The sequence below is a fragment of the Daktulosphaira vitifoliae genome, unplaced genomic scaffold, assembly GCF_025091365.1.
Source record: "Daktulosphaira vitifoliae isolate Bord-2020 unplaced genomic scaffold, ASM2509136v1 Scaffold_2, whole genome shotgun sequence".
NCBI lineage: Eukaryota > Metazoa > Arthropoda > Insecta > Hemiptera > Phylloxeridae > Daktulosphaira > Daktulosphaira vitifoliae.
In genome coordinates this window covers 22,503,006-22,522,560 of record NW_026099573.1, presented here as the reverse complement: position 1 = coordinate 22,522,560, position 19,555 = coordinate 22,503,006, and the positions used below count along the sequence as shown (strand labels likewise).

The 19,555-nt window shown below is 26.6% G+C and overlaps 1 protein-coding gene across 3 annotated transcripts in view; it reads left to right on the top strand.

Moving 5' to 3' along the window:
* The window catches only part of LOC126899545 (cell adhesion molecule Dscam2-like), a 119,744-nt gene continuing 100,189 nt past the window's right edge, over positions 1-19,555 (top strand). For 2 of the 3 annotated variants that reach the window (XM_050674554.1, XM_050674553.1), the window contains exons 1-2: positions 2-150; positions 9,769-9,946. In XM_050674554.1, the coding sequence (XP_050530511.1) occupies positions 9,880-9,946 (67 nt within the window). In that variant the 5' untranslated portion in view covers positions 2-150; positions 9,769-9,879. Of the gene's footprint in view, positions 151-9,768; positions 9,947-19,555 lie in introns of all 3 variants that reach the window. The other variant, XM_050674552.1, reaches the window with a different exon arrangement.

Genomic DNA, 19,555 nt, shown 5'->3' with positions numbered 1-19,555 from the left:
GCCATCATGTACACGATATTCCGGCGTGATCTGCCGTAACCGAACGTCGGCCGCTCTGCTCTTCTTCGGCGCTTATAATACGCTCGTCGCGCTCTCACTTGTTTGCTGGTTTTCATTGGATTTACCACAACTTGCCAGTCCTACGACAACGTAAGTATTCCGGCGAAATTCTGTTGCACATTATGTAGTATAAATGTAAGCTTAGTAAAAACGTTGCTAATTACGGTGGCTTTGTAAATCTCGTGTGATGTTTCATAGGTCATTTGACGCACACACTTATCACGAATAATTATTTATTATAAAACCAGAGGTTATAATTTTCAGATGAATTATTTCGAGCTCGTTTCTTAGATTAGTCTTGAACTTTTAATCGTATTTATTTTAATTTCGTGTGTTTAATATTAAAGTTCAGCAACAAATTACAATAGAAACAATGGGAATGCGGTCAATTGACAAAATAACGTAAAGTCTACACAAAGTATTTATTTATTTATGTTCTTAAAGGATAGGTTTCGCAAAACTCTAGAGTAAGTGTTCGCACGTACGCGAACAAGAGAAATCGGTATTGAGTTAGGAAGGTCCGATAAAGGCGAACAGTATTTTTGATGTCTCTTATATGTCGGGCGGAGACAGAACTGTATTGTTAAAATAAATATCAAACATTTAAATTTTCACGTACTAGTATACAGTTTATACTGAAAAAGACATGCCGTTTATTACCAGTACGCCCAAATACCCCGACGAACTCAATCACTTTCAAAATGCCTCGGTACCTACTATTAATAAATAATAAAAAATATTTATACTTCATGACTGTATAAGATATATTCAACTATAAGAGTGTTCTGAAATTGCATCTTTCACGATCAAACACGTAATATTATGATTTTCACGACCTGTAAAATAGTTTGATTGGTAAAAATATTTAAAATTCCAATATCTAAGATCAAATTTTACACAGCGTTATAACATTCAAAAGACAAAAACTTAGCTTCTATACAACAAAAACACTATTACTCTTATCCATTAATTACCTTTTATGGCACAATCTAAATATAAAACGTCTTTATTGCCCCGAATCTCTTGAATATATTACCCGTAACGCCTTCTATTTGATTTCAACCGTCTATACGGTCGGAATTTAGCTTTGCTGTGTTTTTAATTATTTCATTTCTGATTGAAATCGCGTGCTTGTATCACGTTTAAAAAATTATTATTCCAATAAATTATTAAGTGATCAAGTCGATAAAACCTAATCGGTAATTTAATATCTATTGTTAAAAATTAAACTGCGTGTAGGTAAAAAGTTAAATAATAATTGAATTTAATATACAACATTTTTTATATCTAAGATTATATACTCGTGTTTAATACGAATGAATTTGACTAGATATCCGACTCGTTTCCTTTATTTTTTTATTTTTTTTTGTATACCGTTTGCGGAGAATTACTCTCATTTTTATCCACTCGGTCGATATTACATAGAAGTCTGATACAATAATTTAATTTTTTTTGTAGAATCTCGAACATCTCTAAATGAAATGACAATTTTCGCAACACTAAATAGATATATCATATTTTTCACCAAAGAATTAGTGCTCTCCCAACTATTCCTCCAACGTCAAGATATCAAATAAAAATGGCATTTTACTAATATTGTCTAGCACAAAATATGTACATTGGGAAACGGCGTTATTGTTTAATAACGTTATGATGATGAGTTTCAACTGACTCTGTATTCCACTGGCATATAAGCATACCATACATTGCTAAAGACCTGTAACCAATTCTTGTCATGATTCTTGTTATCAACACTCAGCCACTCCCGTTAATTTAGTTTACACAATATATACATTATTTTTAACCAAACATCTGAAAGCTTTCATTTAATAAAAATCTGATAAAAATTGCACATTTTGTAAGACAAACATAAGTCCAAAGGCATTTTTGTTAGCTTTGCAACATAGTATGAATTTTTATACGGTAACTATATTAAATTAGTTAATATTTTAGATACAAATATTAAATACTTTAATGATAATAAATAATAGTAGTAAGCATGTTATTTTTATTTGGTGTTTCTAGAAATGCGATTTCTTTAAAAATGTATTACATACAGTAACTCTCAAGAATAATTATAGTTATGATTTAAAGTAGTATCAATAATCAAAAGCCTCCACGTATATATGAATATATATATAATTGAATATTAGCACGTGGTCGCAAAATTTTGGTATATTGACAATATGTTTTAATTTCTCCGTCGAAAAACTATTTAATTTTTAATTTGATTAGTAAAATGTGCTGTGCATGAAATTTTTTTGCTTTATTTATATAAACATATATTGGACATTTTTTTTATACATATTAATAGATATTTTTTAAGTATATAAGATGTATCTGGACATAATTTTAGTTTATCAATCTATTTTTTTTTTAACATATACGATTAAAATATAATATAAATACACAGTAATTCTTTTAACGCTAGCTAATGAATTTCTCCTAAAGTACTAAATTTTTTTTTGGTTTTTGTTAGTTACACATGCATTTACATTTGTCTCTTACAAAATCATTTTAGGTCCATTCCTCATATCTTATAGTGATGTCAACTTTATTTTTTAAAATGAAAATATACATTTTTAACTAGCTTACAAAACAAAGTGAATTCACAATAAAGAGATAACTTAGAGCAGTAGCACCTTAAGGTTCTACAAATATATTATTCAGAAATAATTACTTCTAATACATTTATTTTAAACAATTCAAATTGTTGCGACTATTGCAGTTTATATTAGTCACCATAATGATGAGTAGCCTCAAAAGCTTTTAACAAGACTTGTAAGTTTTATAAATTCTCATTTTAATTGACAATATTTAAATCTAATTAAATTTTTTTTTATTGTCTCATTGATTGCTAAATATATAATAAGATTATAATCTTAAACTTTTAATTTGATTTTATGTATATAATTAAAATAAATGATCAATAATTCCGCTAATGTAGATATTCAAGAAAAAGAGTGATTAGGAAGAGTTATTTGTATACAGGTGATCCAAATCGAGTAAGAAACTCATTTTATCAAATATTAATAAGAATTTTAAACTTTTGAAAAGAGAAAAAATGTTATTTTGCCCGGTCAGAGTGCACAAATACCCAACATGAGCTGTGCGCGCCTACGCAATATACACACTTTCATGTATTAAAATATTTTAAAGAATCATGTGATACAAAAAATTTTAAGAACATAATTGTGTGTAACTTTTTTTTATTATATTATTAAGTTTAAAAAAGGATTTTTACTTTTGAAAATAAAATTTAAAATTATTGTAAAGTAAAAAAAATTATTTAATCATATATTATTGTTAAGTCTTTTGTACATAATATTTTTTATCTTTATATAAATTTTAAATTCTCGATTTTCTCCGAGAAAATGAGTGTATTACCAGATTTGGACCATTCTGTGTAGTAAATTTAAAGGATATTTATGAAGTTAATAACATCACAACTAGTTATTATAAATGAATATTTAAAAGATTGATTTAAATATACTTATTGAGTAAAAATGAGTACCGTCAGGTGGGTCAACTGAGGCGGGTGTTAAAATTGGGTCAGTCAAATATTTGACAGATTTCATTATTCAATTTTTGTCAATAAACTTTTTAGATATCTTAAAGCTACTTGTAAAAAATTTAATATGACATATTTGTATCCATGAATAACAAATATAATTTTACAAATGATACAAATAAGAAGATCTAATCATATGTCTTATCGACTGGAGTGTACGAGAATTGCCTATATATTATGCCGGGTGTACCTAATTATTTACCAAAAAGTTCCAATGATTCATTATTAAAAATAATAAAGCGTCAAAGAAACAATATACAAAAAAAATGTAGCTGATTTTTATATCATATTATGGTAAATAATTTTATCGGAGAATACTGTAACACAATTACAATATTGTGTGTAGTAATTTTATAACCACAAGTAAAGTTTTAGGCATTTTATGTAATTTGTAACTTTTCCTACGGGCAGTTGGCTGCTTATGTTGTGCAAAGAAATAGTTATTGTTTATTTTTGTATGTTTAGTTATGGTGTTTAAACATTTTAGAGGTTTAGAAAGTGTATAAAACAAACATTAAAATTTATCATTATGTAAAATTGTTTTGTTTTAGATCTTTTACTGAGCAACAATTTAATCTAAGTGATAAGTGAACATTTTATATAATATTAAGTATTGTACAATGCTAATTCACGTGCACGTTTATTTAAAATATAATTATATTTAACTGATTATACTATTAACCAACAAGATAAATTGAAACTATTTATTGTACAGAAAACTGCTAGTAGATTAATTAGCTTACAATGAACATGTAATTTAAAACTTCTTATTAATTGATTAGTTTACTATATCACCTCCAAAATTTAAATAATTTTAAAGATAACCTTTCTCTTATACTTCAATGAACAGCTAAATATTGTTTATTAGTACATAGAACTCGGAAATAAATTTACCAAATTTTAATTTCATATTAATTTGATTGTTTTTGTAAAACATGTAATTTTCGCCAAGTTTTAATAAATTTAAGAAAAAGTATAAACTGTGAAAATTCATTTTATTTGTCGTGTCTATATACCTAAAGTTATAACGCTTGATACAAAACTGTTATTATTTCATTTGAAGTATTTTTATTGCAAATGTAGTAACAAAAAATAACACTAGGATTAAGAGACAAACCCCATAAAAAAGTACTGTCAAGTTATTTAAAGTATACGTTTTATGCTAAATATAAAGTGCAATACAATATCATTGTGTTGACGATTTTCCTCGCAAAATGTTATTTTAATAGTGCTAAAAACAATCATCTAATGTTGTTGAAAAGATACTTTCAGAAAGAACAATGTTGTTAATAAAGGGAAACTAAAATAGAACTAATAAATTCAAAATTATCTTCTCTCTTGTGGTTGGAAGATATTTTATAAGTAAAAAAAATGTTCATTTACGAACTGCCGTATGATCTATGGCACTACAAATCACACATATACAAAAGTGCTAATATTTAAAAATAGAAAGAAAACACTTCACTCAAAGGCTATCCGACAAGGATAACAGGGGAACAAACACACTCAAGGTTAAATTTAAAAAAAAGACACAATGAATTATTACAGACTATTTTATAATACACAATATGAAAAAAAAAAAACAATATAATGAACATGTACTCTTCGGTCCACTGTTGAGACTCAAATTGAAATACTTATGCCGTACATAACTAATTATAAATAAGTCAATATTTAAAGATCATAAACAAAATGAATAAACTATAAAACTATATTAGAGAAAGTTATAAAACTAAAAAGACAATCGATTATATGAGAGTTTACTAGACAAAAAGCGAAAATCAGAGATCATTTTTGAAAATCATACAGTTAATGGCCGTACATAAATTGGGCGTTTGCGTGTGGAACATATTGTGTTACTATTAAGCAAGGAAAATGATTAGAAGCAAAGTTGTACTATTAAACGGGAAACGCTATCATATGATAACGGAGGGTTGTTTCTGTAAAACAGTCGTATAAACACACGAATGCGACAGTTATTATTTTATATTTCTCAATGTTACGCACAGAGTATTTTGATTACGGTCGGTTAAATACAACATTTATGTTAAAATTTTACCGGAATTATAATTATTATACGGTGAGGCGTCATGTTGGATTTGAATACAATAATAGGGTTGGGCAAGAGGAAAACGTTTCGATTTACGCGTTCATTTAAAACGAACAGAAGAAAAGTGTCACTCTTTAGTTTAACATTATGTCATAAAAAAGAACAATGAAAAAAAATATTTAATCTGACAATAATTGTTAAAATTTTCAAAGAGAAATTCTTTTTTTACCAACGCACATTGATATACAGAAACATTAACGCTTACAATAATTCGATGTATTTTGTTTTAATCATTTTTATAACACAGTAAAGCCTGGACACCAAGTAAACATTAGATGATAAAATATTATCAAAATAATGCACTGAAATGGAACGTCTATCTATACTTTCTAAATGGATGTATCTAACTTTAATAAGTAGTGAACAAAGAATGCAATATATATAAATTTATTTTTTTTTTGCTCATTTAACTTTCTTGAAAAAAGTTTAATGCTTCTTCCACTTTTCACGGGAATACATTAAAAAAGTAAATAAAGCAAACAGTGACTTAGTAAAAACTTTTTCCTTGTGTATAAAACCGCGTTCCCAAAAATTATGTGCTTGAGTTGAATATTTTTCAAGTTTCAAGCTTAACAGTATCGTTGTATAATATTTTTTTTTTTTAATAGTACCATTCCTTCTCGTCAATCACAAGCTATTCTCAAAATGCTGTCTCTTTTTTTTTAATGCACCCAAATTCGTATTACAACATTCATCAATCGAGCTGGGTACTTTTATTATTTTTTTTCACTTTGCATTGACACTTTTTCCTTTCATACATATTTTACTAGCGGCTACCCTTTTTTTGTTGGTTTAACACAGTTCGATGTCAGCCAATACGTGTATAATAATAATAACAGTATGTTTTGTTAAGATAGGTTATATCTTAACTGTCACAATAGGAACTATATCATTATTGTATGTGTTATTACAAACAAAAATACTACTTTCTATTGAATTGGTTGCAACGTATATAAATAACTAGCTTATCTAATAGATAATGACGTAATTAAGAAAATGGTTGGTCGATAACAACATTTGGACAGTATTTCAAAAGTTATTAATATTTTTTTTATGACTGGAGGTGTGGAGTGGGTGCAGCTATTGTTATCACTAGTTATTTCTCTGTCGTATTTCTTCCGCATAGGTATAAATATGAGAAAAATTAGATACCTAATATATATATAAAGGTTATATATATGTATATATAAAGTTTATTATAAGTGAAAGACTAAAATGTTTTTTCAAATAAATTTTTGATGAAAAATTATAATTAAACCTAAAATGCCTTAATACTTCTGTATTGAAAGCTAATAATAAAAAAAAGAAAAGAGAAAAAAACCTAAAATGTTGATAATATGAATGAAAATTAAATACAAACTTAAATCAAAAATTATTCCAATAATAATATTAACAATATCAGTTCTGTACATGATTATTTTACTTGGATTTTCAAAAATCTTTATTAATTTGTAGTATAAATGATTATATTTTATTATTTATAAATTACCGAAAAATACTTCATCGCTCTTTCATTAAAGCTAAAACTATTATTTTATAAGTTTTACTGATAATATTACCGTAAGTGGTTCAGCGCTAAAAATGTGTATAAAAAGCCAAAATGAGATAAACGAAAAAATATATTAACTGGATATTACTATGTCCTTTTATAACATGTCTTTTAAAAATAATAACGTTGTGCACAACGGAAAATACAGTTACCACAAAGTCCTGACGTTAAGCTTCTGACTTAGGTACAAAAACAGTTTAGGAGCTTTAACGACACTACACATAATGCTACGAATACTGTGCAAATAGAAAATGACAATAAAAAACTTGAATATCATTCCATCATTGTAATATAACTAATTTTCTATAAGTAAATTTAATTTATCTATTATTTGGCGAAATAACATTAAGTAACACATGGATAAACAAAAATGTATAATTGGTATATCAATAATAACTAATTGCTATTCTAGAGTAAACAAAAATGTTAATAAATCAAAAGAAACTTTGAACATAAAAAAAAACTATCACTAAGCATTTAATAAAAAAAAAACAAGACCTTTACAATTTTTAAAATTTTTTTTTAAGGCACAATTAAAAATATTTAATCATTGATGATGATTAAGAGATGTATATAATTAAAAGAACCAAATCCTTTTTTTAAAAATTGTTATTATTTGCTAATAAATAAAGGATCGGCCTGACCTAGTGGATAGAAACTTATTTTTTAGTACGCAGTCCTAGGTTAGATCCCCAAGGTGCCAACGATATATTTCTTGTGATTTTTCTCATTTGCGGCGTCTGGTCTCTGGTGTAAGCTGGCCATACCCGTTCCATCCATCATTAGCCTAGCCAAGAACCATTTTTGAGTCGCTCACATTTAAAAAAGGGCCCCTGTAGCAATGTTAAGTTCAGGAAATGGAAGGATACAAAACTGATCATTATTATTAATTGCTAGTAAATGAGTAATTACTAAAAATACAATTGTCCTGTTTGATTTTACTACACCTAAACATAGTTTAAAGATTTTTAAAGCAAAAGAAAATTATTTTAGACTTACAATATTATTGAAGTTAATAAAGTACAACAATTAATTCAATACGGAAGATAAGATTTTTTATAATTGTCTACTAAATATTTTAAGATAAATAATTGATTTATAAATAATTATAAATTGGTAATATCATTTAAGCATAATTAAAATAAAATCATTTTCTTTTCTTTGGTTAAAATTAATTTTTATTTACTTATTTTTAATTTGTAGAAAATATGTTTAAACCTGACATCTTAAATATTTATTTAGTTTACACAACTTATTTGAATAAAATTTTAAATAAAATTATGGTAATTAGTAGTTTTAAATATTTTTACAAGTAATTAAAAATTATGAAATCCATTAATATCATTTAAGTTATAATTCTCTACAGATTTATTGTATAAGTTTAAACTTTTTAACTAAATTTTACTAAATATATTTACCGCATTAATTGTTTTTATTTTGATAAAAGTGAAACAAATATTTTATTTTTCATCAAATTTTTGGGATTTTGACAGTATTTTAAATGAATTAACGCTATGTCTTTATTCATATTAGTATTTATACAATAATTGGTACAAAAAACTGTTTTTGTTATGTTATTACACATTTTTTTACTTAATTACATCATAAAAGTTAATTAATTTTTTTCATAATTGAGGGTTCTCTTTTAACACCTCGCGACCCTTTTTAAATCCTATAAAATAATGAGTTTGTATTTTAAAAATTAATTGTGTTGTTGTAAGAACTTTGCACGTAAAATATTAATACAGTAAATAATATCCAATAAAACGTTCATTTTGCTAGGTAATATTGAAAAATGGTTGAAATGTTAGTAATAAATTATAGCTGTTTAGTACGTCATGTCATGTGTATGATAATAAATAGCTGTTAAAATATCTTAAAGGGATAAAGAGTAGCTGCTCCCACAATATGTTAACTCTAAACACTCTATGTCATGTGTGCAATATTAATAGTAACACGTGCTCCTCATACGATATAACAGAAAATTGATGACCTAACGCGTTGAGTGTAAGTAGTCTATATATTTTAACTGTTCAGTTAACTTATTAAGACCAGCCATTTTGTATCTAATAAAGACTTATTGAGGCTAATGAACAATAGATTATATATGAATATTTCCCGACTTTATACAACACAAAGAAATTTCAAATTCATCAGTCCAGATGAAAAGTCTTTGTCTTTTAAACGTTTCTTTAATAATTCTTGCCGTAGTGTTCGTTTTCAAAGTACAGTTCACGGCTTCAAGAAGACGACTAAAGAAGTCGTGTTTGTGTAAAGGTGAAATGAAAAACACTGCAGGCACTTAAAGTTTGCTTTTCCAGATTGTAAATCACACTGACCAAAAAAGTTTGGGGAAATAATGTTCATGTATATTTACTATTAACCTAAGCGTGCGTTATTATCATAAGACGAGAACCTATATTTTGTTGTTTTCGAAAATGTTTTCTGTGACTTTTGTTTGTTATCTTTGTGTTTCAGACAAACGGGATCAAGTTGAAGGCGTGGCGGAATGCCGTCGGGGCTTAACGTGCCGAAATTGCATAGCCAAGTCCCGTTCGCATGAAATACATTTACGAGTGAATTAGCAAAATGAATTGTGTGTTCAGCCGTTCCATAGCAGCACTCGTTTCATTGCTGTACACTACTCATCATGCAGGTCAGTTGATTCACTCTATCTAAGCGTGTTTCTATCATAATTGTTGTACTGCTCATTATCCAAATATTTTTCCGGAATTCCAGTATTATCTCGTACGTAATGTAACTGCATCAAACAAATGAAATGAATTCCTCTCGTTTTTCACGACACTCAAATGATTCGTTAATATTATTTGTAATAATGTATCATAATGTCATTGTCAGCATTTGTGCCTTAGACACGTGATACCTCTAAAATATTCATTGCTATTAAAAACGTCACGAGAGTTAATAACACAATTAAAACCATCAAATCTCATTTGGTACCCAAAATTGTTTTGATACTTAATACGATGCGGTTTTATGGACGAAATATAGTGATATTGCATAGATTATCGTGTTCTAGACAGAAACTAATGCTGTACTATCATTAAAACGAGTAATATATAGAAGAAATTTAGTTTTAGAAAATTTGCACTGCATTAGAGTGTAATGAAAATTTTATTATTGATAAAAAATTGTCAGTAAATAATGCGTTATCAAAAAAGTATTAATCGAGATAAATTTTAGAAAACTACTTTTTATCCTACAAATAGGATAAAAGGTAAATATTATAGGTGCAGGTAAATATTTTTCTTTACTCGGCACTTTTTACAAATTTATAACGTCAAAGATGTACAAACAGATAAATTAATTATGGCAATTAAAGTGTGTATTGCTATTACTTTTGTTATACGGGATTGATATAAAACTTTTACTTTTTCAACAGAGTCTTTTCGTCTCTTTTTTTTTTAAGAAAAAAAAAAGGATACGGAATTTGAAGAAACAATTCCATTAATGTTGACCTATAATAAAAATATATAATTAAATGCCCGGAAATGTTTTCATTTGTTTATTGCAGTAAAACTATTTATTATTTTCTTTTATTATTATTTACAAAAAAAATTAGTTCAGGCATTTAGTGTTATAATAATTGTTAAAATTGATAATAAAAATTAAATTTATTTGAACTGAATTATTTTATAGGTGAAATTTAAACGCAATTTCGGGGGATTGTACTTAATTCCATCAAAATGTGTCTGCGTGAATTCACATGTAATTTCCATACATTTGGTGGTGGAGTTTAGAAAGTATAAAAGGGGCTATATTTATTTTTAACCCCCAGATTGCAAAATGCATAATTTATACAAAGTTAATCTAAACCAGGATTATATTATTTATATACAACAAAGAAACAAAAAATAAGATGCTTTATTTTAAGTGAATCAAATTTTAATGTTAAATTTTTTTAATGAATAAAAATAGTGTACTTTTTAGAGAAATAAAAATTAGAAATGTTATATAAGGAATGAAAACAAGTTATAAGTTAGGACTTGTGAATAAGCGAAACGTGTAGATAGAGAAAAACATAACTACAACAAATGGAAAATCTAAGGTATAATGTATGGAAGAGATTTAAAAAGATACAGACGAACAAAAATAAATACATAGATAATGCTATGTGAAGATGAGAGACGGTTTGACGACAACAGTCCATAGAAAGCATATTGAATTTGCGAAGAAGCCAAGTAATACGGAAACACAATACGAGCAATTTACCGGAGACGTCTCGCGTTTAGAGTTAATTTTTTATCGTGTATTTTACTTGCCAGCGGAAACAAAGACGAATTTGTTTAATGTAAAAAATTTAATTTATACGTTTTGCGTCTAGCACTTAAAAATAAATGCGGCACAATATGTCATTTATTTATTTTTTGCTTTTAGTCAAACATTTTATTCAACTTTTCGTGACAAAAATAAATTTCTTTAATACATCTCATAAGACAATTTTTATTTCATTAATTTTAAAAATAAGCAAGACATAAAACAGATATAACGATACAATTACTTGGCTTACAGGTACATTTATTGAAATCTTTTATGACAAAATAAATTGAAACGTTGACATATCGTTTATTGTTTTTTGAAAGTAAAAGTAATCTGAGTTATTTAGATTTATGGATTTAAGCTGACTTAACTAAGGAATATAGTATTTTATTTATAAATAGGAAATGGCTTCTCAGAATATTTTAATAATAAAATATAAAACAATGTAACAGAGACATGGACAATATTTTTTCATATTACGCGAGCTATAAACAAGAACATTTTTAGTACCTCTCCAATTAAAATAAAAATGTACATTTCCGTATCCCTTAGATATGCCGTTATATTTAAATTTATTTATTTCATTTCATTTCATCAATTTATTTATTTATAAATGAATCTTTAAGAAATTATTTAATCGTAAATATATAACTTAAGTAAATAAATTATGAAATTCAAATTCAAAATTGATGACTTGTTTACCATTTTTTAATTTGTAAAAATCAAAAATCTTAATTTTTCATTTTCAATCCAGGATAAAAAGTGCTTATTGATATCTCATAAAATTCAATGACTTTAGGTATTTCAAAATATTACTCAACTCAAATGTTATCATATAATTTAATAAAAAATACAGCAAACTAATAAATAAATTCGATAAATTACATATTTAAATTAACTTATTCAGCTTTGCATAAGGTTATAACAAATTAATAATAGTTTAATTAATTTTATTTCATAATATACTTAGACAATGTGAAAAATTTACCTTTCAAGAAGATATTGCTAGATTTCATTTGATAAAGCTTCATATTTACTAATTAAAATAATTTAACATAAAAAAATGAAATACTGTTTATGTAATGAAAATCAGAATGGAATTCTCTATCGACATATTTATGTTGCTAACAAGGTACGAGATTAATTTTAACACAAACACGTAGAATTCATATATCAAATAATTTTATTATATTAAATTTTTCAATGAATTGTAAATATTTGTTAAGAAAATGGGCCAGCTTAAAGCGATCTAAATAAATATTAATAAATAATACTTTGGCCTTATATTTTAAATTACTCAGTGTATAATATTATTTTAAAATTACTCAGTTTATAATATTATTTTTAAACTGATAGCTTTGATGGCTAATTTCGTATTTTTCACTAATCCTTAAATTATATTTATTTAAAATATAGAACTTAATGGAAACTAATGTTAACTAACGGCTACTTGGGTATAATACTAAATTAAGTGCAGTTGACTGAAACATTTTTATTTAACAATATTAGACGTCTTACCAAGGCAGTTGTTTCAGTGACTTTTTTTATATATATAAAATGTAGGTCGGAATTTAACTTAGGTTTTACTGAGCTTTCGACCGGAATATTTTTCGAAGGAAACTTAATGTAGCCTACAGAATTGGTAAAGTAAAGCTAGCATCTCGTACGTTTTTTGGGTCCAAACACCGTCGTCTGGACACGTTTATGAATAATGCATAAAAACTTTAAGAGCCACGCGACCGCAATTCACCAAAGTATTATGATCGTAAAATTCCCGGAAAATAAGTCGATGTATTTTTAAGAGCACAGATGTGTAAAGGATAAAAGCTTACAAACGTCTGTTGATTAACAATTATTTTGCATCTGCATTCTATGTTTGAAAAATCCGTGAAAATAACTTCATAGAAACTCCGGTAAAATAATGGGTCACATCACACTTACTTCACATGTATTTACATATTATAATGAAATATTTCTGTTTTGTTATATATTCGGAAGGCCTGACTGTATTTAAAATTTTAAAACAAGATTAATGATGACTTCATAAAAAATTTGCATCAATTCATAGATTTCTATTTAGAGATAATAAATGTTCATACAAATTTTTGAAAAAATTGTTTTAAATAAAACATAGGTTATTTTGTAAATTAAATTTTGATTAGAAAATGTATAAACTAGTTATTAACAAATTTATAAGCTAACGTTAGTTAAAGTTTTGAATTTGCGGTAAAAAAACATTATGATTATGTGTCACATGGTAATGCGGCGCATTTTCTTATCAAGAAAACTTAATTTATCAATGCGGTTAGTTTTTAAGGAATTGTTATAAAAACTTTTATTCGTGAAATGAAAAATAATGATAATTATTTAAATTTTAATTTTTAGTAAATTTGATAAGAGTTAGTAGAAATTGTACTCGAAAGCTATTTCAATTTATCAAATAAGTAATAAAGATACAAAATATTATTTTTAAAAAAACGAATATTGTTCAATGAACAAAGCACAAAAAATAAATAAATAGAATTCTTATTCGGGTCATTACTCGTTATACTTGAGCTTTATTACGTCCTCACAGCTCTTGCGTCCAAGAAAAAAATATAATGAGCATTTGTCCGCGTGCGTGTCTCTCGTCGAACTCCGACCAATGCGTATCCACGGTAACCCGATGCTGAAAATTCTCTGTGTGCGTTTTATTATTATTATTTACTGGCCCCGAGTAAAAAAATCTCTCCTGGTCTGTTATTTATTCAATCCTCTTATAAATACTCTACATCATTGCCGACGGCCTGAAAAAATATCTTTGTACTTTAGCTATCTGGTATTGTTGTGACTAAATCATCCGTTAATCAAGTTCAATACTCTTCACGCCATTACTTGAATTTATTCACAAATTTGTAGAACAAAGGATTAAGATAAAAGATAAAATCCGAATGCTATTTTGAATATTATTGAAAGTAAACGACTTGTCAAGAGGTATTTCTTTAAATATATACAGAGTGTTCAGTAAGTAAGGAAACAGGTCAATTGCTATAAAAAATGAGAACAATAGAAACCCTTTACTTACTTACTGAATACCATATATATTATGCATAGGGTTTTACATTTTCTGGAAATTTAGCACTGAAGGAGTTTTAAAAAAATTGCTGTAAAGTCGGAAAATTTTTTTTAAAAGCTATTATTTTAGTACTTTTTTTTTATCATCTCTAAATTCAAATTTAAACTGCTGTGAATTATAAATGTCGTATAAATATCATTCTCGGCCTTGCTCCTCCTCACGCCCAGATTTAAAAATTTTCATAACTCGTGCATCAACCTCAGTCTATATTTCAAATAATAATAATATCTGATATATTTTGGTTCAAAAGGTTTTATCAATTAGTAAATTTTCTTTATTAGAAAACACAGTTCAATCATTTTTGTTACCGTGATTAAAGTTTTGGTAAGTGATCAGGGGACTTATTCCTCTTAAAAAGAAAATTATTTCTAAGCTAATACACAGAATGATTTTTTATCATAATTCACTAAATAATACAGAATAAAAATAATTTAAAAATTGTTTTTTTTTTTGGTTACCTATTCTTCTTGATTTATTAGCTATGTAATACTCTTTAAGTTCATTCCTTTTGTCACCCTCATAAAGCATAAGAGATAAATTTAAACATTATTAAATAGCTAATAATTCAAGAATATGTAACAATAGGTAATCAAAAAAAAAAAAAACAAAAAAATGTATAAATTATTTTTATTCCGTACGTATTTTAGTGGGTTTAGTAAAAAAATCACTCTGTATAACTCTATGACAAAGTTGCACAAACTGGGAGCCTTCAAAGTGGTTCTAACAAAATATATGAATGCATATAGTTCCTAGCCCAACTTATAACAATGAGATAATTTTGTATTGTAACAATTACAGTATAATCTTGTGAAACATTCAATTACTGAACATCTCAAATAAATAAAAACCAGCGGTATTACATAAAATTGTATCTTTATAGCATCCAAATTGAGGATTTTTTTCATTATAAATACATCAATTTTGTGAAAAAATTAAAAATGTTTTTAATAATTAAATTTACAATGAGCAATCAAATTTCTTTCCAATTACAGGGCCTATTTTATGTAGAAATTTCCTGCGTTGAAATAAATTTTCATTTTAGAAATTTTCAACTTATAACATTTATTCGGCATTGAAAATACACTGAGAATATTTCAAGTTTTCGATAATAGATTTCATTAAACTTTATAAACAAAAACATTCTTTTTTTTTTTTGAAAAATATACACTTAAAATGTAACATAAAGAAAGAAATATACTGTGCTGATTCGTGAGGTTTTAGTAGTAAACATATTGTGGAAATACTGTCATTCTAAGTGTTAAAATCTATTTCGTATAAATCGTAGCACTCGGACAGCTCATAAACATTTTGAGTGCAGTACACGCATGAGGTATCTTGTTTCCTCGACATGCAATGCGCCACCCCAATCGTAACAGTTTTGCAGATTCTATCTGAAGACTATTCGTGAATAAGATTTCTAAGAGTAAAACTTAAACAAGAAAAATTTTAATAGATAATTAGGTCATAATTCAATACAAAACTTAGTTATTCCGTAGCATTATGACAATTAAGAAAATCATCTAACTTTCATTTTATTTAATTTACATGAATGTTTGAATGAAAATACCTATTCAGTACTGGCACTTTCAGTAATCTTTTTGCTTAAGCGAATAGATTCTTATTCTAATTATGATTCAGATACCGAGTTGGTCGTGAATATAGTTTTTTATTCTATAATACAAAAAAATTATATTAGCATGCATTTCTATAAGAAAATTAAATTTTTTATATTAAACTTGTGTTTATATAGTACAATTAAAAAAAGACTGGATATCATGAAAAGTACGTCTTTCTGCTTTGTTATTTAAACAAAAATAAACTTTTTTATGTGGTCCCGTGAGAAAATATACTTGACCTCAATTAATCACCAGTATCCTAAGTAGCAGTCCTGAGGATCAACTGTGTATTGCTGCGTTTGTAATAAATCCGTTCATTAATTTCATTGAGTTTTCCGAAATCCGTTGCTACGAGGCAGTCGTTTTTCAATTATTTCTTTTATACGGACTGCAAACAACAAAAATAATAATAATAAATACAGAGATGTTTTGTTTTGTACGTCGTTTGACCAATACTAGTGGATAAAAACTAGACGTTTGTAATCTCAGTCAAGACAGATGATGTTGCTTATGAATAATGATACCGCCGATGAACTAATCGGTTTTCCGTTGCTGCCATCAAATTTCGTGCCGTAGTTAATTTATAAAAATAATGCTATGGACATTGAATCTCTTAGATTCATTATATTGGCAACAATAAATCATGTCTAGCAATTACATTTAATGGATTCGGTAGAGGGAATAACTAAAGTGTGAAGACAAAATGTACTTGTGACGCATTTATTATTCTAAAGATATTATAACGAGCAAACGAAAAGGTATCGCAAAAATTACACTTTCATAACCATTAAGGTAAAAAATAAAAATAAATTGTCATTTTATTACTTTTGTCACTGTTAAAATTACATGTTGTGAAACTTATTGCGCTATCATATTTTATATTTCAATTTACTTGAAACGACTTCCTATCATCATTTCAAAACCTATTCCGTAATGTAACACGGTTAGTTTCCTATCAAATTTATTTTTATTATGAATCCAACATCGGGTGTTTAAGCTAGAGCTTAGCTTCTTAATGACTTTCACGAATAATAATTACTACGGAGAAAATATCTTTTTAACGAACTGTTGTATTTGCCGATATTATCATTGGGTGTGTCTGAATGAATATTTATTAAGTATTGGAATAAAGTGTTTGTCGTCGTACAAAACGTGGCGTTGAAAAAATAGGCGTTTCATATTAAATACAAAATACCATATTTTTATTTGCAGCGACTGAATTTTGTTGATAGAATTATTCATACAGCTGCATAATAATGTAGAATGTAAGAATCAAAGGAAGAAAAAGGGCGGGTGACGGACAAAGACAGAAAGGGGTACGCGGCATGTATAATGCGCAAGGTTTTATGCAAACGTGCAGAATGTTGAGCACTCTCTCAGAGTACTTGGGATTTCTAGTGATGTTAATATGAGGGCAACCACTTGAATGGTATACAGTCATGCCTAGATTGAGCGTTTTGAAATTATTCTCTTTTATTTTTCTAGTCTACCGAATAACTCACTTATAACTTCCAAAGGGTGATACGTGTATATTCACAATATCACATAAAGCGGAAATAAAATGAAAAAAGCAAGAGAAGAGGAAATCTTGCTCGACAAAGGCTATCGACGGCAGGCCTTTTGGGATTTGGTAGATTAGTATATAATATGGCCGTAACAGTCTTCTCTGCGCACTGCTGTAAAAGAATTCCCTTCGGTGTAAAATATAAGTGACTAATACGACGCTAGCTGGTTGGATACTCGACGGAGCATATTACTGCTGATACGAAGTTCGTGTGACAACTTGTATACTAACTATAGTACATAATGGTACACTTTACTGCAACGAACGAGTAAATATGTAGTGGTTTTTAGTGAAACTATCTTAGCAACTATGACATCTGATTTGTTTAAAAGTTTTCAACCGTTTTGTATTCATTTATAAATTAGAATAAACGATAGCTATTTGATTAACAGCTAACAGTCTTTATTTACGAGTGTCCGGAGGCTCAAAACTTCAAATTAAAAATAAAAGCTTCGGAACACGATTAAAACTGAATGATTAGAATATGTATTATATTTGTATGGATTACACAAATTTATTATTTAAAAAGAAAAATATTGATATTTATTGAAAAATATTACTCTTTCAATTGTACAACTTTGTGCTAATGAAGTTATAAACTATTTTTTAATTATTTAGCTATCAGTTCCGTTTTTAGGAGTTGAGAACATTTTTAGAGACATATTTAAATATTAAGAAACGTAAACTAAAATATTTTCGACACACGATTGATCAAAAAAAAAAAAAATATTTTATATTAATGGTAATTTGTCATCAAATATATTATAATTATTAACAAAAATAATCATATTAATGAAAGGCTCTATAAAATTCTAATTTTTAAAGACTTTATAAAATTATAATTTTAGCTCATTAATATTATTTAAAAGGTGATCTTAAAAAATGTGGTGATAAAATTCATGAAACTATTTGTGCTAAAATTTTAAATACTTTTAATTGCATTACACTTTATGAATAGAATAGGGTCAGTATTTTTATCCCGTTAAAATATTATTAAATATAATATAGATATTTTCAAAAAGTAGTATATATTTATTTAATTGAAATCAATTTAAGGATATCTACTATAAAATTTATTTTTGGGTGTGTGAACGTAATTTTAATAATTTGTATTTATAACAAAAAAATATCTACAAATGTAGTACATTAAATCATACGGTTTAATTTCGTTAATTTAAATTGTTTTCGTTCTTGTTTAATATATGTTACATCTATCACTTAATCTAATTGAAGTATAATACACACTTATACAATATAATGATTTTGAAAACAATGAAATTGAAATCATTAATTAAATTTTGGCTTTAATCTAATTGGATCATTTATATCGCAGATCTCTAATTTAAATAACTAGGTTTATCAGATTAGAAAATAATTGTTATAATTAGAATTTCAAATTAAAAAAATAAATATATACTAATTAGTTACTAAATAAATATTAATAATACGCTTAAAAAAAAGTGTATTCGTTTTCGCATAAATAAATAAATAAATATATATATATATTACACCAATTTGGTCAATCTTTTGTTGAAATATTATTATTTGTATATACAATTAGTATATACAATTAGTGTATATAATAATTATATCATACTTCCGTATAGACATTTTCGAAATATTTCTTGCAGTATATTTGAGAAATTATAACTTTTTAATCATAACTTCATTATATTTTATAATATTAGT